Here is a 23,032-nt window from a genome sequence, read left to right on the forward strand (position 1 = left end):
GTCTGTTATTTCAGAACTACAAAGTGCTATAGTCTGTTGAGTTGATAAAAAAGATCGGTGTACAATCTGCTACTCGAAAATATTCACTGAATTTAATTCATTTTCATGAAAGTATCACTATTGCACATAGTAATAGACAACGTGTTTATTGGTCGAGCCAGCGCTTCTAATCCTTATTGGTTGGTCATAAAGCCAAGCTCAGCGTTCTTGATTCTGATTGGTGGAGAAGGCGGCGGCATAGTCATGCAGGCCTGTTGCCGGATGGCGATGATTCTCTCGCTGAAAGAGCGTGAGCAGCGTTTATAATAATCATAATTTAAGCAAAATTAATATCGTATTTTCTGGATACACCGACGGATGGTTAGCAAGAAACGATACTTAAACGACACCCCCGCATTCGTCGTCTCGCACATGCATTAGTGTCTGTTATTTCGCTGATGGAGGCTTTCTTTATGGTTTAGCTTTGTGAATATCTGAATATTCAGCCATGTACATCGGGATATGTTTTCTGAATTTAATATTTCTGTGTGGAGCTCAAGGAGATTCAGGATTTCCACCGTTGGACGGCGCACCGCCTTCGAAGATAGGTAACGTAGCACTAACGTTAGGAAACGGAGCACTGTATTTTCTTTTTAACAGCTGTTTTTTCTTGGTATCTGTTATTTAGGGGATAATTCACAGCATATATCTCAGTAAAGCTCGATAACCTAAGTATAGCACGAGGATTCTCATTTTAAGCAATGTTTCATCTTAAAGGTCCTGTATATGGATTTATTTCCTTTAAAATCTAGTGAAATTAAAGTGCATTCTGTGCTTGAGAAAGCTTGCTTAGGAAAAAAAACCTGGCTGTGTCCAAAACAGTACCCTATTCAATATTTCAGGTGAAACCCATTTGGCCCTTTGCTGCTACCACTTTGCTCTACGCCTGTGTTTTGCTTAAAGGAGCAATCTGTAGGATATTTGCTGTACTTAGTCATAAAATGTCCAGGGTGTGTGATCATAGATTAAGGACACAGTCAAAGCTAAAGCACTGCTGCCTCTCACAGTATTGCTGAAGCAGTATATTCAAGGGGAACAGTGCTGTGAGAATCATGTTCTTTGACTTCTCAAGCGCTTTCAAAACCATCCAACCTCTCAGACTGGGAGACAAGCTCCAACAGATGGGTGTGGACGCTCACCTGGTAACCTGGATTACAGATTATCTGTTAGAGCGGCCACAGTACGTGAGACTGAAGAACTGTCTCTCCGACACTATGATCTGCAGTACAGGAGCTCCGCAAGGAACTGTGCTCTCACCAGTCCTGTTCACCCTGTACACATCTGACTTCTGCTACAACACTGAGTCGTGCCACATGCAGAAGTTCTCTGATGATACTGCGATTGTGGGGTGTATCAGGAACGAGCAGGAGGAGGAGTACAGGAGCCTGGTGGAGGTCTTTGTGCAATGGTGCAAACTGAACCACCTCCAACTGAACACTTCAAAGACCAAGGAGATGGTGGTGGACTTCCGCAGGTCAAAGCCTGTCCTGCTACCAGTCACCATCGATGGGGTCGACGTGGAGGTGGTGGACACCTATAGGTATCTGGGCTTACACCTAGACAATAAACTGGACTGGTCAGCCAACACTGAAGCACTCTACAAGAAAGGGCAGAGCAAGCTGTACTTCCTGAGGAGGTTGGGGTCCTTCAATGTCTGCAGTAAGCTCCTCAGGATGTTTTACCAGACTGTTGTTGCCAGTGTCCTCTTTTATGCTGTGGTATGCTGGGGAGGAAGCATAAAGAAGAGGGATGCTGGGCGATTAGACAGGCTGGTTAAGAAAGCTGGCTCTGTGGTGGGGGCTGAACTGGAGTGCATAACTTCCATATCAAACAAGAGGACCCTGAACAAACTGATTAGCATCTTGGATAATGAGTGCCATCCACTCCACAGTATCATAACCAAGCAGAAGAGCTTGATCAGCTGGAGACTTCGCTCACTGCCAGGCTCAACTGACAGACTGAGGAAGTCATTTGTCCCCAGGGCTATTGAGCTGTTCAATGCTTCACTAAAGGGGAGAGGAGAGTTGGACTTCTCTGCATAGTCTGTCTGCCCATCCAACACCACCACCACCTCCACCTCCTCCATATTTGCACATGTGTACCTAACTGGACAATAGACAGGTCAACCACTGGACAAGTCAACAAACTCATCTACCTCATGTGTACCTTAATCTGACAGCTACAATAGTAGGTGTATACTTAATACAGGTACATTGCACTGAATTGCCTTGCACTATTTTATTTAATATATTTATTTCTAATTCTGAAACTGCACTGTACTTATATTGCACATTCCATACCCTTTGCACTATCCACACTTTTTCAACTTTTAAATCATATGCTGCACTAAAGAGATCATCCCCAGCTGCTCACAGTATCACAGATTCTTGCCAGGCTATGTTTGATTATTCTGACGATTGATTGATTATTCTTAAGCACACTGTCAACTTCTTGGGTATTTGATTTTGATATTTGTTTTAGGGGTTTTTTTTGTTGTTTTTTTTAAACTTTATTAGTCCATTGCTGTTTAGTGATTGTTGTATGTGATGTCTAAGTCTGTAAGCTACTGAGACCTTGGAATTTCCCCTGGGGATCAATAAAGTATCTATCTATCTATCTATCTATCTATCTATCTATTCTCATTGAGAAAGTGCCCAGTCCGGAGCGGAGCTCCTGTGATCCCACTGATCCCACTGTGATGAACTGACCAAGTGAACATAGTTAATGTTATGTTTTACCAGACCCAAAAAGCTCCATGGCTATACATGTATTAATTTTATTATATCAGTTTAATTTATGATGACCCTTTATTTCATAACAAATATAAAATAGTGTTACTAGAATGTATTTGTCTCAGTAGTAAACTAGTAAATATCCAGTTACACTCTAAATGTTAAAGCAAATACATTCTGGTGCCGTTACTGCATCTTTTAAGGTGGAACGGGAATGTTCGAAGATGCTGCTGAATAAGAAGCTTAATTTAACTCTTCATATCACAGATTTAGGATTAGGCAAATATATATATGATTAGGAATATGATGACCTAAATTGGTGACCGGAATTGAAGTTCAGCAGTGATCCTCTGATATTACTGCAGAGTTGCCTACAGAGCTGCCTGGGAATGAAGCGCTGTTCTTTGTCATTTGTGTTAATGCAGAAGCATCAAGGAGCGCATGGCCAAAATGACGTCATTGCAACCAAAATGGTCAGGCACGTAAGCGTGCACCACTAGAAAAATGAAACAACGCACAACAGTCCATGTGGTGATATTGACAAGAATGAATAAACTGCACTAATATATGCACAAATATTATACACCTTGATACGACTGTGTCTAACCATGGCAGAAGGCCAGCAGATAACAATAAAGTGTTACATTTTTTTTCGATTTAGATTTGTTAGATTGATCTGTATGTGTTTACACTCGGACTTTCCTTTGGTTCTGGTCCTCACCACTGTGCTGCGTCCACATCCATATTAACTAGGAGTCAGCCCTAACTCTGCTAAGTGGCAAGACAAGGGTTCAAGTCCTACTCCGGTGTCTGTGAGGAGTTTAGTGTGTTCTCCCTGTGTCTGCGTGAGTTTCCTCTGGGTGACTGTCTGTGAGAAGTGTGGTGTGTTCTCCCTGTGTCTGTGTGGGTGTCCTTCGGGTGACTGTCTGTGAGGAGTGTGGTGTGTTCTCCCTGTGTCTGTGTGGGTGTCCTTTGGGTGACTGTCTGTGAGGAGTGTGGTGTGTTCTCTCTATGTCTGTGTGGGTTTCCTCCGGGTGACTGTCTGTGAGGAGTGCGGTGTGTTCTCCCTGTGTCTGTGTGGGTTTCCTCCGGGTGACTGTCTGTGAGGAGTGTGGTGTGTTCTCCCTGTGTCTGCATGAGTTTCCTCTGGGTGACTGTCTGTGAGAAGTGTGGTGTGTTCTCCCTGTGTCTGTGTGGGTGTCCTACGGGTGACTGTCTGTGAGAAGTGTGGTGTGTTCTCCCTGTGTCTGTGTGGGTGTCCTACGGGTGACTGTCTGTGAGGAGTGTGGTGTGTTCTCCCTGTGTCTGTGTGGGTGTCCTTCGGGTGACTGTCTGTGAGGAGTGTGGTGTGTTCTCCCTGTGTCTGTGTGGGTTTCCTCCGGGTGACTGTCTGTGAGGAGTGTGGTGTGTTTTCCCTGTGTCTGTGTGGGTTTCCTCCAGGTGACTGTCTGTGAGGAGTGTGGTGTGTTCTCCCTGTGTCTGCGTGAGTTTCCTCCGGGTGACTGTCTGTGAGGAGTGTGGTGTGTTCTCCCTGTGTCTGCGTGAGTTTCCTCCGGGTGACTGTCTGTGAGGAGTGTGGTGTGTTCTCCCTGTGTCTGTGTGGGTGTCCTACGGGTGACTGTCTGTGAGGAGTGTGGTGTGTTCTCCCTGTGTCTGTGTGGGTGTCCTTCGGGTGACTGTCTGTGAGGAGTGTGGTGTGTTCTCCCTGTGTCTGTGTGGGTGTCCTTCGGGTGACTGTCTGTGAGGAGTGTGGTGTGTTCTCCCTGTGTCTGTGTGGGTGTCCTTCGGGTTCTCCGGTTTTCTTCCCGTGGTCCAAAAACACACGTTGGTAGGTGGATTGGCGACTCAGAAAGTGTCCATAGGTGTGAGTGTGTTTTTTATACAAATAAGTGTGTATAGCTAATCGGAGCACAACTGGTAGAATCCAGACAGCGTGGCCAGGCTAAAGTAATAAAGATATCAGATATGCAAGTAGGGGATGCACTTTAGTGTCAGCCACAAGGGGGGGATAGGTTTTCAAGATATTGGAACATCGAAACCTGATATGGAACATACTATGCACACACATATTCAACTGTAAAAGTTCACATCTTTAAGCAAATATATAACAAATTTTTCTCTCTAATATCAACAAAAAACAATGTTTCAGACAATTCTACGCAGTCTTTTGAAAAGAAAAATATGAAAAGTAATTTAATTAGCAGGTATCATTTTTCTTTATTTAACCTCCCTTAATGTGAGACTATTTGGCCCTCATCAGTGTTGCCAATGAGTGCATTTCAAATGAGGCCATAAAACTTAGGCCTTAGGGCAAGAATTGGGCCATTATCAATATCCACTGTAACATTATATTGAATTTGTAAACCCAAATAAATATGTGAACAAAACGAGTGAGTGAGGGAGGGTGGGTCCAGAGCCTGCTCAGGAACACACCCAGGACAAAACTCAAGTCCATCACTGGGCACGAAACAGTCACTCACACAAAACACTCACACCTGAGCACCCAGAGGAAACCCACCACACCAGACTACTCAGACACATTGTCCTGAGATGTTGCGCTCACATCTTTATTTTTTTGATAATGACCTTCTATGTGTTATTGCTTGGAATAGTTAGGTTTGTGTAGAATATTTCAGCTGCAACGTGGGATTAACGACAACATATATCTAAAATAAATGCCTTTTTCAAGGAAAAGATTTAGAAGTAAGTTGTAGACGTAAAATAATTTTGCACATCTCAAAAAATATAAGTAATAACTCAGCATAACTAATCCCATGCCCTCATTCTGTCTTTGAAGAAATAAATGTGTGTAGGGCTTGTTTCATTTAGAGATTGAAAGCTATTTTCAATCATAGCAGGTCCCACTTTGTGTGGTTGGTTAAGCTAAGATAATCTGGAGTAATGATCAATGTCTGTTGGTCCTTAGCTGTTGTAGGTGCTGGAATTGGCGGGACAGCAACAGCACACTTCCTGAGGCAGCACTTTGGACCGGAAGTGCAGATCGATGTATTTGAGAGGCGCACTGTGGGTGGCCGGCTGGCCACAGTGGCAGTCAACCAGCAAGACTATGAGTCTGGAGGGTCCATCATCCACTCCCTCAACCTGCACATGCAGGACTTCGTAAAACAACTGGGTTTGTGTTCACCAAATCTATTTTTTTAATTAATATATTAAGAATTCTGCATACTTTTGTAACCAAGATGTACACAGTTATTCAGATTGATTTCATTTTAAATGATCTTTTTAGAGAGTCCTTTTTTCAGGGTCACTATTCTCAGTCCAGCAGTGATACTAATGGCTTTAAAAACTCCAGCAGCCCTGCTGTGTCTGATCCACTCATACCAGCACAAGACACTTAAACACAACCACCACGTCAGTAAAGTGTAGTTCATAATGTTAGGGCTGATTGTCGCAGCTCCACTATTGTGTTATTCAGAAAACAGATATATTGAGTTCCATTTATAGATACCTGCTTATCAAATATTTTCCCTGAAATCAAATCTATTAATCCTTCCTTTGCTGTAGTAACATCCCTTCTGGAGACTTTAGGATATTGCTGGGAGGACATAATTGCATTCAGCCACGACAGCATTAAGGAAGTCAGAGACTGATGCTGGATGATTAGTTTTGGTTCACAAATTATACTCTGACTCATCCCAAACATATGAGACGGGTGTTCATGACTTGAGAGAATGCAGGTCCAATGTTAAACAGCCCAATGCTGGAGGGCTATACCTCTTTAACTTGTGCTGGGCATTGTGCAAGGTGACTAGACTGCAATTTCTTTTTTGATTTGGCATGAAGCAGTGTTTGTGCAGTAGAATTTCATGTGTCATCAGTGGGTTGACTAAGTAGTAGAGATGTTTGAACATACATTTTTTCAATCTGGAAAAATCACAAATTTCAAACGGGTCCAACTGACGTTCTGTATTTCTGTATTTACAATTTATGGCCAGCTAATACAATGTGTTTTGGGCTTAAAGATGATTACTATTATTATTATTTGGTTTAGGTAATTTTGGTTTTGGGCAGCACGGTGGTGCAGCAGGTAGCGTCGCAGTCACACAGCTCCATTCACCTGAAGGTTGTGGGTAACTGTCTGTGAGGAGTGTGGCGTGTTCTCTCTGTGTCTGCGTGGGTTTCCTCCGGGTGACTGTCTGTGAGGAGTGTGGCGTGTTCTCTCTGTGTCTGCGTGGGTTTCCTCCGGGTGACTGTCTGTGAGGAGTTGGTGTGTTCTCCCTGTGTCTGCGTGGGTTTCCTCCGGGTGACTGTCTGTGAGGAGTTTGGTGTGTTCTTCCTGTGTCCGCGTGGGTTCCCTCCGGGTGACTGTCTGTGAGGAGTATGGTTTGTTCTCCCTGTGTCTGCGTGGGTTTCCTCCGGGTGACTGTCTGTGAGGAGTTTGGTGTGTTCTTCCTGTGTCCGCGTGGGTTTCCTCCGGGTGACTGTCTGTGAGGAGTGTGGTGTGTTCTCTCTGTGTCTGCGTGGGTTTCCTCCGGGTGATTGTTTGTGAGGAGTTTGGTGTGTTATCCCTGTGTCCGCATGCGTTTCCTCCGGGTGACTGTCTGTGAGGAGTATGGTTTGTTCTCCCTGTGTCTGCGTGGGTTTCCTCCGGGTGACTGTCTGTGAGGAGTATGGTTTGTTCTCCCTGTGTCTGTGTGGGTTTCCTCCGGGTGACTGTCTGTGAGGAGTATGGTTTGTTCTCCCTGTGTCTGCGTGGGTTTCCTCCGAGTGAATGTCTGTGAGGAGTGTGGTGTGTTCTCCCTGTGTTCGCGTGAGTTTCCTCCGGGTGACTGTCTGTGAGGAGTGTGGTGTGTTCTCTATGCATCTGCGTGGGTTTCCTCCGGGTGACTGTCTGTGAGGAGTGTGGTGTGTTCTCCCAGTGTCCGCGTGAGTTTACTCCGGGTGCTCCGGTTTCTCCCACACTCCCAAAAAAAACCCCCCAAAAAACCCACACATTGATAGGTGGATTTGCGTCTCAAATGTGTTCATAGGTGTGAGTGAATGGGTGAGGGTGTGTCGCCCTGTGAAGGACTGGCAGCCCCTCCAGGGTGTATTCCTGCCTTGCTCCCAGTGATTCCGGGTAGGCTCCGGACCCACTGTGACCCTGAACTGGATAAGCAGTTACAGATAATGAATGTATTTTGCTGTTCACATGATATTACATCTATTGAGGGAATTGGGGGCATTTCCTTTATGTCAAACACCTTCACATAAAGCACATGATAAATCCATGTTAAAAATGTGCAGAATGTCTAAAATATGGCATTGTCTACTACGGTATCAGTTTAGACTGCTTCCCAATGCTTTTCGACGTTTCCCCACTTTTGGTAATCTCATGCATTTACCGCTAGCCATTTATTTATTTATATATTTTGAAAATTTTGATAATGATTGTTTGGCGCAATAAATCACTAAAGCTACACAAGTTGTAGACTGAAGTGAAAATAAAATGCAGCGAACCCCTCAAATCTAGATAATGAATGACTGACTAAATAAATAAATAAATAAACCAAATAAAAGAAAAGTATGAACAAACATTGAGAATAAAGAAGTAAAACAAGTAAGTAAAACAGATCAGAATATTCTAAAATGTACCAGAAAAGAACAGCTAGCTGAGTGGACGTGGTTAGAGACTAAAAGGTGCATGAGTTTCACATGTTTATGGAATGGCAGAAGTCAGGGCATTTGTTGATAAATAGTCAGACCGGCTGCGGAGTTCCAAAACACAAGTAGCAGATATAGGACTTTCATTAATCTCACCCCTTGACACTAATGGGTTTCTTGCTCTGTTAATCGGCAGGGCTGAAATATCGTAAAAGTGTGGCAGGAAAAACAGCTGTGTTTAATGGCAAGGATTTTATTCTGGAGGAAACCGACTGGTATCTGCTGGACCTCTTCCGCCTGTGGTGGCGTTATGGCATCAGCTTTATCCGCCTGCAGATGTGGGTGGAGGAGATCATGGAGAAGTTCATGAGGTGAGTAGAGTTTGGAGAAGCTCATACAATCTCCACCATACATAGCCGGCTTGAAATAACACCCTGGAAAAAGTTTATTTTGGTTTGTACAGTAACTGAAACAGTCCTCACAAATTCTATAGGCAAAGCCAATGAAAGCAATTTTCAATGAAGTAAATATGTGAAACTGTACCTCCACAGAGCCCAATTTAATGGCTTGGGGATTAAAATTAGCTTGGACTATTTTCATACAAAGAAATATGGTTTATTTTAAACAGTATGATTACAGTGTATACCACATTTTAAAACAATGCATCATGCTTGTTATCGTAAAGGGTAACACCACTCTTCAGTACTTATGTGAACAATGTGTTTTTAATCTTTTATTTTAGATTAGAATCAATGCCCACGCGAAATCTGAGATCTGTGATCACCGGCCTTGAAGTCGCACAGATGTAATGTGTGCATTATAAGAAAAGTCCGAAGTGATGTGGACATATATTTATATTTACGTTTCACCAAAATGGTGATATATGGACTTTTAATAAATTTCCGTAGAGGCCACTCAGGATGCAGACTTCAGCAGATTTTGCTTGTGGAATTACCCTACATTTAAAGCAATATGACGGTGATAATATAAACAGAACAAAAGAGTGTTCCCTAAAAATAGTCATTTTTAGTTGTCAGTAGAAATAAGACTTGTTCATTGCTACTGACATAGCAGCGGTAGCATTTTGCATTAAAGAAAGTATGTTGCTACACTATTGTTTTGTCAATTTTTTTTGTCACATTACAAGAATTGACTTAATATGTCTGTAATACGTTCTCGAAATCTGTCCCCCCTAGAATCTATAAATATCAGGCCCATGGCTATGCCTTTAGTTCAGTGGAGGAAGTGTTGCACTCACTTGGAGGATCAGGATTTCTCAACATGACCCGGCGCTCCTTATCCGAGTCTCTGTTGGAACTGGGTGTCTCCCAGCGTTTCATTGATGAAGTCATCGCACCGATCATGCGGGTCAACTATGGCCAGAATATAAGTATCCCAGCATTTGTTGGTAGGCTTATTTACTATTGTACTATAGATCATCTCCTAAACCCCCTAAAGGTTAATTATTGAGTTATTATCTTTAAGGTCAGTTATTCACCATCTACAATGAAACTAAAGCAAATTTATTATGTAGGTAAAGAATGTAACTACTTGTAGTTCTTTGGACATTATGCATTTATTGTGTACTGTGCATGCAGATAGAGATTCAGTCAGTATGTTCTATGATATCATTTTAATGTGTACTTCTGAACTTTGCATTGTTTATTGTTGGATACAAAAAATGTGTGGCTGCATTATTAAATCTGGTTCAGCTGATGTTTATAATTGAATGTCACCAGCATAAAAGTGAAAGGCAACATTGTATGTATGCATTACATATCCTAGGAGCTGTCAATTAAGGATGAACAGAAAGGGCCCTAAAACAGAGCTTTGTGGGACACCATAATACACTCTCCTATTTTCAGAATCCATATAATACACGAAGCAACCTTTACAATTTTAATTTGAAGGGGTCTACAGATACCGTAACCAGACAGAAAAAAAAGTACCCTGTTCTCTAGCCTGTCCATTTAAAATGGTCATCTATATTGAAATCTGCACTCCCTGACCAGCATGATGAGGAGAGGTTTTCTGCAGTCTGAGGGAAACAGGAAATAATTGACCACCCTATTCAATGCTGGTGATCTGTGCTATGATGTTTCTAAAATTAGACTTAAGTCACCTGAAAAATAAAAATGTTAGTACACTGCTAAACATGAAGCAATGGGAATATTTCTTTCAAAGCTTGTATTATGTTAAGGAGAGTGAACGTCCAAATTTAAGATAATTGTGTTTGTCAGCTATTCAATCTGATCAATATGAATGTTCCCTTGATTTTCCAGTTCTCTTAATTTTCTCTTGTTGTTTGACAGGGGCTGTGTCATTGGCTGGTGCTCAAGCCAATCTGTGGGCAGTTGAAGGAGGAAACAAACTGGTTTGTTCTGGACTCCTGAAACTTGCAAAGGCCAACCTCGTCCAGGCACAAGTTACAGGCATTTCCCTCCAGTTAACAGGTATCTTATGTTAATTCTAATAAGGTAAATATCAGGATGAATGGGTCACAAAATATGAATAAATAAATATGATAATTTTGTGGTAGATGGAATTCAAATGTGTTGCTTGAGAAAATAATAAAAAAGCAGTTGGATTGAAGTCAGACGGCAGGACCACCCATCGCAGGTAGTGTCACAATCACACAACTCCAGGGTCTTGGGGTCCTGTGTTCAGCCCCACCTTGGGTCCCTGACTGTGAAGAGTTTGGTGTGTTCTCTCTTTGTCTGTGTGGGGTTCCTCAGAGTGCTCCAGTCCAAACCAAATAAACACACTGGTCTGGTAAATGCACAGGTTGTCTTTGTTTACATCTGTGCATTCACAAATACTTTGTTTGGTCCAGAATTTCAGATTTTCCGTTTGGTCTGAATTAAAATGAAAGGTTCCTCAGACTGCGGTCCGGACCGAAGGACCAAAAAGGGTTGGTCCGGATCAACTGAACAAAAGTCTGGTTTATGTACAGTATTAAAACACTTTATTGTATGGTTCAGTTTTTGCATCAATTACAGCATGTCAAGAAAGTATAAATGACAGAGACAGACATCACTAGGTGATTTACTCACTGCCTTTACTATATAAATAAATAAATTATCTTTATTTGTATTAAACCATTCATACATAAATGCAGCTCAAAATGCTTTACATTCATTCATTCATTGTCTGTAACTGCTTATCCAGTTCAGGATTGTGGTGTGTCCGGAGCCTCTCCGCAAGGTGGGAACACACTCTGGAGGGGACGACATTCGATCTCAGAGCGACACACACTTACACATTCACTTACAGTCTCACCTATGGACACTTGTAGAAGTGGGAGACTATGGGAGGAAGCCACGTAGATACGGGGAGAACACACCAAACTCCTCACAGACAGGAACTTGTCTCGAACACACAACCCCATGACACTGGAACTATGTGAAAAAGGCTTTACCGATTTACCGATAATTATTTACAATTAAAACTGTAAATAATAATTTAAAATGAAAATGAGCATGTAATTTAACGGAAAAAAAATTGTAAAGAGAGTAATGAAAATCGTGTAGTTAATACAATGTTAAAGTGACTAAAATTACCTTAGAGAAATGCTGGGATGTAGTTTGGGATGTAGTGACAGAAATCAGCCTCACCAATCTTCATAAAAGTAGAAAACATGTAAAAACCTTTAATCTAACTGTAAATTAATTACCACAACAATACCAGGCTGCCTACATACAGTACTGTTCATCACAGAACAGTGAACATTATTTGATATAAAACTGTGTGGCTGTGTGTTTTCCAGAGTTGTACACAGGAAGGAGAATGATGTAACAAATCTCTCCTGTCTTTATTTTGGTCTTTATTTTATGTCACGAATTACTGTAGTAAACGTAAATAACATTTTAAACAAATACAATTCCCACTGTGTTACTTAGGCTTTATCGCACACTACATAGGTTATTAAAAATACTGCATCATTATCAGAATGGCACTCAGTATTGTAGAAGGTAAAGTGCAGTCTGGTGTGGTTTGGGACACAGTATTAATGAGCCAGTTCATAGAGATCAAACATTTAATGTGGAACTGAAAATCCAAATAAGGGGCTGCTAAATAACTTGGTTAAGCATTGCATATTGTCATTGTCCGATTTAAAAACATGTATCTCCATTTTTGTGGACTTTTAGTTTACTACATCATTTGAACACAGCAGCTGTCCTTCTTCATATTGTGTGAATATTTCATGATGAATGGACCAATAGCAAGGCTCAAAATTACTTGGAATAAGTACATTGACTAACGTTGAAAGCTAAGAATCAAATTAGTTGTAAAAATCTAAGTGTTGGAAGACACAGCCCACCTAGGTGATGGTGACAGAACTTAAGAATATCCTACTTTAGTCTTCTCACTAAATTGCAGGGTGCACTAAATCTAACGGCATCTAACTGCATGAAAATAAACACATACTGAAAGTGCTACAAAACTAAACAACACAAGTGTTACAAATGAGTTTCTGTGATAATTCCAACAGTGAATAAAATCTTACAGACCACTAAAACTTTAGCCATGCACAAACAGTCATTTGTCACCTCAAACATATCATTCCACCTTAAAAAATGAGGCGATTCTGAACATAAACAAACCAGAGTTTCCACCTCAGTCATGCCATTCCACGTTTAAAGATGCAGAGCTTCTGAACGTAAACAAACCACAATCATAGACGTTGTCTTTAATGATTCTGTATTATAGAAATGATAAAATGGGAACTCCCCTCTAAATCTGTTTCCTTGTTCATTTTAGGTGAATCCCACCAGTATGAGCTGAGTTACACAACTCAGACAGACAAGGCGTCAGATTTCTATGACATAGTAGTTATAGCTACTCCTCTCCAGCAAAATGTCAACGCAGGAATCTTCTTCAAAGGTTTCGAACCTCAGCTACCAGAGATGCCAGGATTCTACCACCAGACTGTGGCTTCCATTGTCCATGGCTACTTGAACTGCAGTTACTTTGGCTTTCCGGATCCCAAGCTTTTCCCATTTGCAAGCGTGCTGACAACCGACACTCCGGGGCTGTTCTTTAACAGCGTGGCCAGTGCCTGCCCTGTTAACATCACGGCTGGCTTCCGCCGCAAACAGCCCCAGGAGGCTGGGGTCTATAAGGTCTTCTCCCCTAAACCTCTGGATAAGAACGAGCTGAAGACCTTGTTCAAGTCCTACTACTCAGTGCAGGTCACAGACTGGCAGGCATACCCTCACTACGGAAGCACTCAGGACCTTCCACCAGTGATACTGCATGACAGCCTGTACTACCTCAATGGTATTGAATGGGCTGGAAGTGCTATGGAGATGAGCTCAGTAGCAGCCAAAAATATTGCGCTTCTGGCCTACCACCGCTGGAACAGGCAGCTGGAAATGATTGACCAGAAGGACCTCATGCACAAGATCAAAACAGAACTGTAGGATCCCCCCCCCCATTTTATTGAACAGTGAGATATCCAGGCAGGCACAAGCCTTTTGTTGTGAACTGCGATGGTTTGCTGGTTAATAGAAGCCTCCATCATAAAGCAAGATTTCGTACTTAGCCAGCTAACTTTGAACTCTGGATTGAAGTTTTTTCTCATAACAGTGGGTTGATTTTTCTGGGCTTCATTCTCATGGCAGCTTCATGCCTTACCTGCTGCTTAAAACTGGGATTTTGGTTCATAAACTGTGGAAGGAAGAATTTGGGCTGAGCTTATGACCAGTTTGGGACAACCCTCTAATGGAGAAGATTTTTGGGATTTTTTGCTTTGTGACATTTAAGGCATCGTTCACATGAAGAATATCTCTTCTTACCTATTTTGCATTAATGATGCTTTTCCGCTGCACAGAGCCTTCACATCTCGGCTCAGCTATACTCAGTTCTTTTGCTTTTCCAGTAAGCAAATCTGGTACTAAGCACTTTTGTTAGTCCTTCCTCATTTGCGGTTCCAAACGAGCCGTGTAGGGTCTAAATGTGACGTGCAAACATTGCAGATCTCTGATTACCCAAAGAGGCTTGTCTACGTGGTGAAATGCAGACTTCCAGCACAGAACAGCTGCTTCTAAAATCCCCAAGCTACATTGGGGACCACGTTTGTTTTGATCTGACTCACAATGGCAGCACCTAAAATTATACCATGGTGTTTTGAAGAGATTCAAATGCTCCTTGGATTGCTGGCCAATGAAAAACTCCAGCGAGAGCTGGAAGGAGCAACAAGGAACAGAAAAACTGTATGAATTGGGGCATGGAACTGTGTTCATTTCCCCCCAAAAAGCCAACAAAATGCAACTTCACATCAAAGAAACAGTACTTAAGGTTACAGCCGCCATTATTGTAGTTTCCAAAGACTGCAGTTCCCATTAAAGATGGTGTTAAGCAATGTCACAGGCTACAATTTGGAGTGGGAGGCAGCTTTATAGTGGAAAACCAAGCGAGGAAAGCGCTAAAAGACGGGGCATCATGTCACACCTCGGTAAGGTGGATTCAAATCCCACCTTGAGTCCCTATCTTTGAGGAGTGTGGTGTGTTCTCCCTGTGTCTGCGTGGGTTTTTTTTTTCCAGGTGCTTTGGTTTCCTCCCACAGTCCAAACACACATGTTGGTAAGTGGATTGGCTTTTCAAAACTGTTCACAAAAGTGAGTGTGAGATGTCCTGTAATGGACTGGCGCCCTGTCCAGGGTGTGCTCCTGCATTGTGCCAGTGATTCTGGGCAAGCTCCGGACCCACCATGACCAGGAACAAGATGAAGTTGTTACATAAATTAATGAATGCTTTAAGATGCTATTATTGAAGACAGTGTTATGTTTTACCATTAAACCATTCTTTGTTTTCTACATGTTTACATAATTTGATTTATTTGTTTTTCTTTGGAAACCATGCCAAATGACTGTGACTGACTGTTTATAAATGTCATGTCTTCATTACACCTTGAGTATCAAAACCAGGGTAGTAATGGTCAAAATATGCTAACCACTGTAGATTTTGTGATGATGAATTTTGATATACAGGCTCCAGATGAACTAACTTCCTAACTTATTGAACAAGTCATTCAGTCTAAACAATGAGCTTCACATATTTGATACTTTCATTACTCATAAAAATAAGAGAGCATCTAAAAGAATGTCATTTTTCACTCCAGAGGCCCTTTGCCCTGCAGGGCATGGCAAGTCTGTTACAAAATTCATATCATACCATGGCTGGTGCCAGTATTCAGTGTTATATATTAAGGAAAATCAATCTAACAAGTATTTCTTTGTTCGATTTTGGCAGACCTACAGTGTCCTGGGAAAATGGCTAGTTATTTGTATTGAACCACAGTTTCTTTGTGTTTGCTTAAGTGACTGCTACTGAATAAAGGTTGGATATGACTACGCTGATGACTGTGTGTATTAAGTCTTATGATATGAATTTATCTCATTTCAGTACTAATGTTTAACTACTCTATTAGGTTCTGTTCTAGCCTTTTCAGACCCTGGGAGTTAGAAGCCTAGACCAAACAAACACTTCTGATGCTGATTCACCAAGATGACTGCACTAAGGTCCTTTATATAAAAATCGATAGGACACTGGCCCTAAGAGTTATATCACTAAACATTTACGTAATTTCACATTCCCAGTGTCCGAAACGGTTTCTGAACCCAATAGATTGGTTTCATAGGCAAGCATTAAGCCTAAAATTGGATTTTCTTTCCCAAAAAGACAATCTCTATTCAGAAAGATTTGTAGTCCGTCTACAGTAGACTGTTGCCCATGTGTTGCTCTGCATACTTTTTTTTGGCCCCTTACCCCCAGTTTTTTTGAACTGACTTCCCATAATGCCAGAATGAACAGGTCTACTCTAAAACTCTGGCTGATTCATAATATTTATATTTATTTTACAATAATATTTATTTTTAAATATTAACAAGGCATTCTGTTGTTTAAAGGATTACAGGGACAGAGGGTGAAGGCGGAAAGTTCCAGAAAATGTATGTATGAATACATTGACTATATTTGTTGTAGTTAATCTAACTTTAATGTTTACTCACAATCGAGTAGCTTTTTAAATCTTTCCAGGTGCCGGAAATGTGCAGTACTGGACATCAGCAGTTGTTTCAAAACGTCCCTTTTAGAAAACGTTTATTACAAATTTTGCTTCACGTAAATTGTAGCTGTTTCGATGTATGACGTAACTGAGCATGTGATTTGACTTCCTGCTGTTTCTGTACCACACAGCACTCCACTCGGAGTTAAATTTTTTTGTGGAAAAGTAGTTTTAATCATTTTCGCCTTTTAAATATCGGAACTCGTTCAAATCAGGCGAAAATGGCGGAACACAACGTTGCCATACCCATGGCTGTAGTAACGCTGTTTTGGTTATTTGTTGGCGGAGTTGTGCCGCTGTTTGTTCCCAAAGGACCAAATCGAGGGTAGGACACTGCACATTTAAACTAAAACCGGACATTTTACGGCGCAGTAAATTTATAACACGGCTCTACTGTTATTTTGTGTAGTAATACGTCGTTTCTCTCAGTGTCAAACTCTGTAGTTTACCGACTTTCACTGTTTTAGTAACAAAAACTTTGTTTCAAGGAAAACTAGGCCGCGTTCGAATGCACTCGCTGCTGCACTACACACTCTACATTAATGACAGCGCTCACAACTATGACGTGTTCTTATTCACACTCTACCTAGGGCGCTAATGCGCACTTTGGAGCACACTTTTCTAATTTTACCTTTAAAATTGGAGATTGTTTTAACCAGTCTGTGATATAGTTCTTTTTCTGTTCTGTTTCCTCCAGTCTTATCATCACCATGCTAATTTTAACTGCGGTTTGCTGCTACTTGTTGTAAGTATTTTGCCCTGTTTTTCACTTTACTACATTTCTAACAAAGCTGGAATAAAAATGACACCATTTTTCTCTACAGTTAAATTGTAGAAAACACAAATTGCTGATTATTCTGAAGAAGAACAACTAGATTTCATATTTTTATATACTCAAGCCAAAGACAGAAACACACACACACACACACACACACAAAGTATAGTACAAGTGTAGTTATGTGAAGACTTGAATGGTGAACCATTTACTGTATACATGAGTTAAACGTCTACAAAGTAATTTTTAGCAAAAGTGCATAGATGTTTTTCCAAGAAAAATGTCCCCTAATGTTTTAGAGGCTTAAATATAATTAAATGTCATCTCATTTTGTTTGGGCAAATCTGTAAATATACAATTAGTTTCTGCCTCTATCTCTACCTGCCCCTCCACTGTTCACATGCTGCTCGAAAGCCCCACCTACAAGTCGACGAGACTGGTTCCTTAGAGTTATGACGCAAGAAAATCTGGCTTTCTAAATCCGCCCGTTTGACACAGACTTTGGTCTGCTGCAGTTTCATGTGGGAATGCTCATGACTGATTTCACTCACGTTTAAAAATGTAAGCAAATAAACAAACAAATTAAATAAATCACCTTTTCACTTCAAGGGCCTTTTAAAGATTAAGGAAAGGTTTATTTATTTATTTATTTATTTATTTTCTAGACCATACAGTCCTTTTGTATAATCTAAGATGCACAATCAGTCTGTTTTGAATTGTTGGGATGTCATGTAGGTTATTTCTGAACACTCACTGAGATGTTTATATATATATATATATATATATATATATATATATTTTTTTTTTTTTTTTTTTTTAAGTTTATCTAGATATTATAAGTCAGTCTTACTCAGATAATTGACATCCACTTAAAAACTATACAGAATTAAAAGTCCAGAGAGGTCAAATGAGTGATAAAAATGTAATTGTTGTGTTTTCATTTTTTGAGTTTTTTAAGACATCCCAGTAAACATTTAGCCGTTGATTCAACATTGAAATAACGTAATGGCTGTCGTCTAATCAACGTTCTCTTAAGGTTGAAAATGAAAGTTGAAAAGACATCCAAACACAGACATTGAAAAGACAACTATTAGACGTCCATTGACGTTATTAATTGGTCCCGAAATAAGTTACTTGTATAAAACACATTTTGGACGTCCACTGACGTTATCGATTGGTCACCACTTAACTAACTTATTAAGATGGATTTTGGAAGTCCATTGACGTTTAAAATATGTCCTTGACGGACAGACTACTTTTAGACCTATTTTGAACGTCCAGGGATGTTCCTTGTTTACTGGGATGTTTTTAGCCTATCATTTTTGATTTGCTAAACAGGTTGTGACAAGCACAACCGAACAGACCAATGCTGCCTTCAAGTCCTCATCTGGTCTTAATTGTGAGTTTGGATGTGGTAATTCCATTTAAATGGCCTTTAGTCAAGGAACATTTTGGAAATTCAGCACTCATAGGAATATCTGTGAGTGTCCCCCTCATAAATACGACAGTGTGTTGGTGCTGATGTGCATTTGTAATTACAATATTTTCAACAGCACTTACACACAGCTTGTTGCCATGATTTTTTTTTTTTTAAGTTTGTGTTTGGACTGTTTGAAAGGAAAGAAATTGTTCAAAATTTAGAGCGACTGTCCAAAATGTTTTTTCCCAATCCGCTATTCTGTTTTTGGTCTGTAGTAAATTAAATTTAGTTCCGGACACACCCCTGAGCTCCCCTACTGGGTATAACTTCCATAAGCTAAACATAAGAATTAATTTTAAGTGATGTATTCAAGATTAAGTAATTATTGGTGAAAATATTGACACGTCTTATGCTATCTGTATGATATCTATACAATCATTTAAAAAATGAGGCCTTCTAAAGATCTAGGGAAGATCTACGATTGTGGAGAAATGCAGTTCACTCTGGTTTGTTTTACATACAGAACCTCCGCATCTTTTAAGGTAGAACAGTATGTTTGAGGGGCAAAATAATGACTGTTGTTTATAAATGGCTGAAGTTGAACTTAAACTTACATGGCTGTATTTATTTATTCACTACTTGAACTATCACAGAAGCTCTTTTGTAACTCAAGTTGTTTAGGTTTGTAGCACATTTGGTCTGTGTTTTCCGAGTTTGGAGACATTCCACCTTAAGTGATATGAAACATTCATTCATTATCTGTAAGCGCTTATCCAGTTCAGGGTCCAGAGCCTACCTGGAATCATTGGGCAAAGGCAGGAATACACCCTGGAGGGGGCGCCAGTCCTTCACAGGGCAATACAGACACACACACACTCACACCTACGGACACTTTTGAGTTGCCAATCCACCTACAAATGTGTGTTTTTGGACTGTGGGAGGAAACCGGAGAACCCGGAGGAAACCCACGCGGACACAGGGAGAACACGCCACACTCCTCACAGACAGCCACCCGGAGTAAACTCACGCGGACACAGGGAGAACACGCCACACTCCTCACAGACAGTCACCCGGAGGAAACCCACGCAGACACAGAGAGAACACACCAAACTCTTCACAGACGGTCACCTGGAGCGGAAATCGAACCCACAACCTCCAGGCCCCTGGAGCTGTGTGACTGCGACACCTACCTGCTGCGCCACCGTACCGCCCCTGATCTGAAACAGTATGTCAGTATTACTCACCAATGGAGCAGGAATAGAGCAATATCCTCATTTCATTTTTTAAATGTACTGTACATGATTCTATATCATTTACAGCTTTCTCTGTGAATAAATAATAAGGTAGACCTTTGCATCATTTTAGACACAAATATCCAGATATCCCTTTGAAACATGTGAAGTTAAAAAAAATAATAATTACTAAAAACCAGTAATTATAAAATTTTGAAATGGCATTTAAAACATTTAAATCTAATATATATATATATGCCTATTCATCTTATAGCCGTTTAGCCCCTCCCACTGAAGTGTACAGCAACAGTTAAAGCAACAGCCTGGTTAATACTAATTGTAAAACAAGCTGGCATACCGGTGGATGAAGCCACACAGACGTCATGAGTGGACCTCAGTAGGGAAAATATGTAGGATATGGGCACTTTAATACTAGCTGCTGAAGGGAAGACTGATCTGAACTCGGCCTGTCCTACCTAAAATAAGCGAAAGAGGGCGATGCTGGTGGTTGTGGTTATTTCTGGCCCTCCTTAGTCTCGCTGCCAAAGCCTGTGGAGAAACAGAAAAGGCTTTTGTGTTGAACTGCTGTGAGAAAGCAGTGTGATTCTCAAGAGGATAAAGATGGAGACCTTTGCCTCCAGATACAGGAGTTTTCAGATGAATGCAATTGTGAGGCTAAACACCCAGATGTCCTCTAGTAACCCCGAGGATGAGACATGAAGCCTGTGTTGTAGGAGCGCTATTCATTTTGTTTATAGACCTTGATTAATGTGTTTTTACGCAGTACCTTTCCTGTACTTACTTAATGAAATAATGCCATGTTGTGCTGATTCATCTTCGGCTGTCTGTCACACAGATTTATCATATACAGGCATTATTTCCATATTGAGGTTGATACGCACTGAAGGCCTGCTCTCTTCCAATGGGTCTCTCTTCCAATGGGTGAATCCAGGAAACAGCAGAAACAAACAGTGCAGTTTTGTTGAATTTGACTAGTGCTGTGAAGATTAACGCTTAAATATATGTAAGATTGTTTTTAACACGTTAAAATGTTTTCACGCTAATGAATCGTTTTACCAAATGTGGCCACAATGTCCTAACACAATTCACTCTGTTATCTAGCGATGTATTGATTTATTTTATCTAGCGATGTATTGATGTATTGACTGCTTTTATCTCCTTTCAAAGTATAAATAACTGATGCATAAATAACTGGTGTGAGTGTGTGTCACCCTGTGAAGGACTGGCTCCCCCTCCAGGGTGTGTTCCTGCCTTGCGCCCAGTGATTCCGGGTAGGCTCCGCAACATACAATGAATGAATGATGCAATGATGCAGCTGATAACCACTTTTTCTGAATTAAAATTTCACTAAATGAAATTTATTTTGCGAGGCCGGCCCCCAAAAAAGTAGGCATGCATTATCTATTTGGAAGACGGCCTGACTGTATTCAAAAGACCAGAGAGTGAATGGAATAAATCTCAGTCGGTTTGGAACATGGTTTAGAGAATGGGGTTTGTAAATAGAAGCGGGCCAAATGGGGTGTCGTGCTTGATGTTTGACTAATGGCCCTTCACTTCCAGTCTATTGTGCATGCCCATCAGGGGAAAAATTGATTTCTGGGATGAGAATGTCTGTCTTTTAATAATGCTGTGTTTAAGGGCTGACAAAGGCATAACGGAGTGAAATTGGGGTTAGAGCAGGCGTCATTTGAAAACCATTTGGCAGGCCTGTCCATAAAGTGTACTTATCACAGGATTTGCAGTTAGTTCCTCCCTATCCTGTTTACACCTGCACTGTTAATTCCCAGCGTCAGTTTATGATGAGGATACACAAGTGTTCCTTTTGTTTTCACTTTCTGTTCAAGTAAAACCCCCCTGAAGGCATGCATTATTCCTGCTGTCAAGGGCTAAAACTGACCGCATTGTGTGGCTGGCCCTTTCATCTTCGTGTTTGTGTGAAACGGGTAACCATGACAAAAGTGGATCATTCTGTTCTCTGGAATCCCAAAGAATGCAGCATTTGGCAGAAAAGCAAGAGCCTTAGAGCTTATTGTATCTTTGACATCGTTGTACGTTATTGTTCATGTGTTTTGTTTTGTTTTTTTTAAACAGCTGGTTGGTAGCCATCCTAGCCCAGCTGAACCCCTTGTTTGGACCAGCGCTGAGCAACGACACCATATGGTATCTTCGGTACCACTGGCCTTAAGACTTGGACCAAACCTCGCTGTAAAGAGTAAAACGGTGTTATTTCGTATATCTGATTCAGAGGCACATTGAACTGTCAAACAAAATACGTTTCTGCACTTTTCCTTTCGTTTCCCCGGGCCTATATCTGTCCCCAGATCAGGCTGGAAAAAAAAAATTACATTCCGCAAGTACCATGTAAGTGCTGTTATGGAATGCTCTACCTAAGCCTCCAGCTTGGTAGGTTACACAGTAATTGCAAGAGCTCAAGCAGGACAAAGCCTCATTCAGACCGCTTTTAAGTTTAAGTTTTGTTTCCTTCTGGGGAGTAATAGATGCTATTATTTAGTGAAGGACTTGGCGTGCGGCCCAGGGCCAGGGGCAGATCCAAGTACTCGGTGCATTGCAGAGCGCTGCTCCCTCCTCAAGGCCTTGCACACGGCCCTGAACTGGTGGAGAGGGCCCTGCCCACTGGTGGAATCCTGAGCCTGTTCTTCTCTCAACACCTCTGGCCTTTCTTGAGCATGCATTCGAAATCTGATGGCAAGGAGAGACATTGGAGTTTATATGGAGACGCCTGGAAAAGCAGTTTGAGGCTGCTGTAAGCTCTACAATGCACAACATCGCCTGAAAATAAGCCATAAAAAGTGTAACGACTTGAATACTTATTTGTTCCACTTTTGACATTTTGCACTGTAAATACACTGATGTACATGTGTTTAACTTGCCTAAATCAATCATTAAACCAGCATGTCATGATGTATGTGAAGTATTACTTCCCTCTTTAGACTGCAGGACAAAACAGAGTTTAATTTTAACAATGGTAAGCTACCTGCCGTAATATTTGGTTACAATGTTCTTTGCTGATTTAAAGGAACACTAGGCAGTATTTTTACATTACAAATATGGTTTCAAAATCACTCTGATGCTTCACTGACCTTTAATAGGGAGAACAGAGCCTCTGTCATTGCTAATCTG

The 23,032-nt window shown here is 41.1% G+C and overlaps 2 protein-coding genes across 2 annotated transcripts; both read left to right on the forward strand.

The window, feature by feature from the left end:
• The first annotated feature begins 234 nt into the window (after positions 1-234).
• LOC136668300 (prenylcysteine oxidase-like) lies at positions 235-15,727 on the forward strand. Its single transcript, XM_066645742.1, has 6 exons — positions 235-587; positions 5,698-5,904; positions 8,572-8,746; positions 9,572-9,783; positions 10,688-10,828; positions 13,137-15,727. The coding sequence occupies exons 1-6, from the start codon at positions 488-490 to the stop codon at positions 13,796-13,798; spliced, it is 1,497 nt and encodes a 498-aa protein (XP_066501839.1). The 5' UTR covers positions 235-487; the 3' UTR covers positions 13,799-15,727.
• Positions 15,728-16,541: 814 nt separating this feature from the next.
• LOC136668301 (V-type proton ATPase subunit e 1-like) lies at positions 16,542-22,798 on the forward strand. The gene is made up of 3 exons (XM_066645743.1): positions 16,542-16,768; positions 17,141-17,188; positions 21,983-22,798. The coding sequence occupies exons 1-3, from the start codon at positions 16,665-16,667 to the stop codon at positions 22,074-22,076; spliced, it is 246 nt and encodes an 81-aa protein (XP_066501840.1). The 5' UTR covers positions 16,542-16,664; the 3' UTR covers positions 22,077-22,798.
• The last annotated feature ends 234 nt before the right edge of the window (positions 22,799-23,032 follow it).

This window comes from Hoplias malabaricus, chromosome 15, assembly GCF_029633855.1.
Source record: "Hoplias malabaricus isolate fHopMal1 chromosome 15, fHopMal1.hap1, whole genome shotgun sequence".
NCBI lineage: Eukaryota > Metazoa > Chordata > Actinopteri > Characiformes > Erythrinidae > Hoplias > Hoplias malabaricus.

What these genes read in the sequence shown, in the direction of transcription:
- LOC136668300 (XM_066645742.1), top strand. Translation starts at nt 488, where the DNA reads ATGTACATCGGGATATGTTTTCTGAATTTAATATTTCTGTGTGGAGCT. An exon ending in CGCACCGCCTTCGAAGATAG is followed by an intron (nt 588 to 5,697) that starts GTAACGTAGCAC and finishes GTTGGTCCTTAG; the next exon opens with CTGTTGTAGGTGCTGGAATT. An exon ending in CATTTCCCTCCAGTTAACAG is followed by an intron (nt 10,829 to 13,136) that starts GTATCTTATGTT and finishes TGTTCATTTTAG; the next exon opens with GTGAATCCCACCAGTATGAG.
- LOC136668301 (XM_066645743.1), top strand. Translation starts at nt 16,665, where the DNA reads ATGGCGGAACACAACGTTGCCATACCCATGGCTGTAGTAACGCTGTTT. An exon ending in CCCAAAGGACCAAATCGAGG is followed by an intron (nt 16,769 to 17,140) that starts GTAGGACACTGC and finishes TGTTTCCTCCAG; the next exon opens with TCTTATCATCACCATGCTAA. An exon ending in GCGGTTTGCTGCTACTTGTT is followed by an intron (nt 17,189 to 21,982) that starts GTAAGTATTTTG and finishes TTTTTTAAACAG; the next exon opens with CTGGTTGGTAGCCATCCTAG.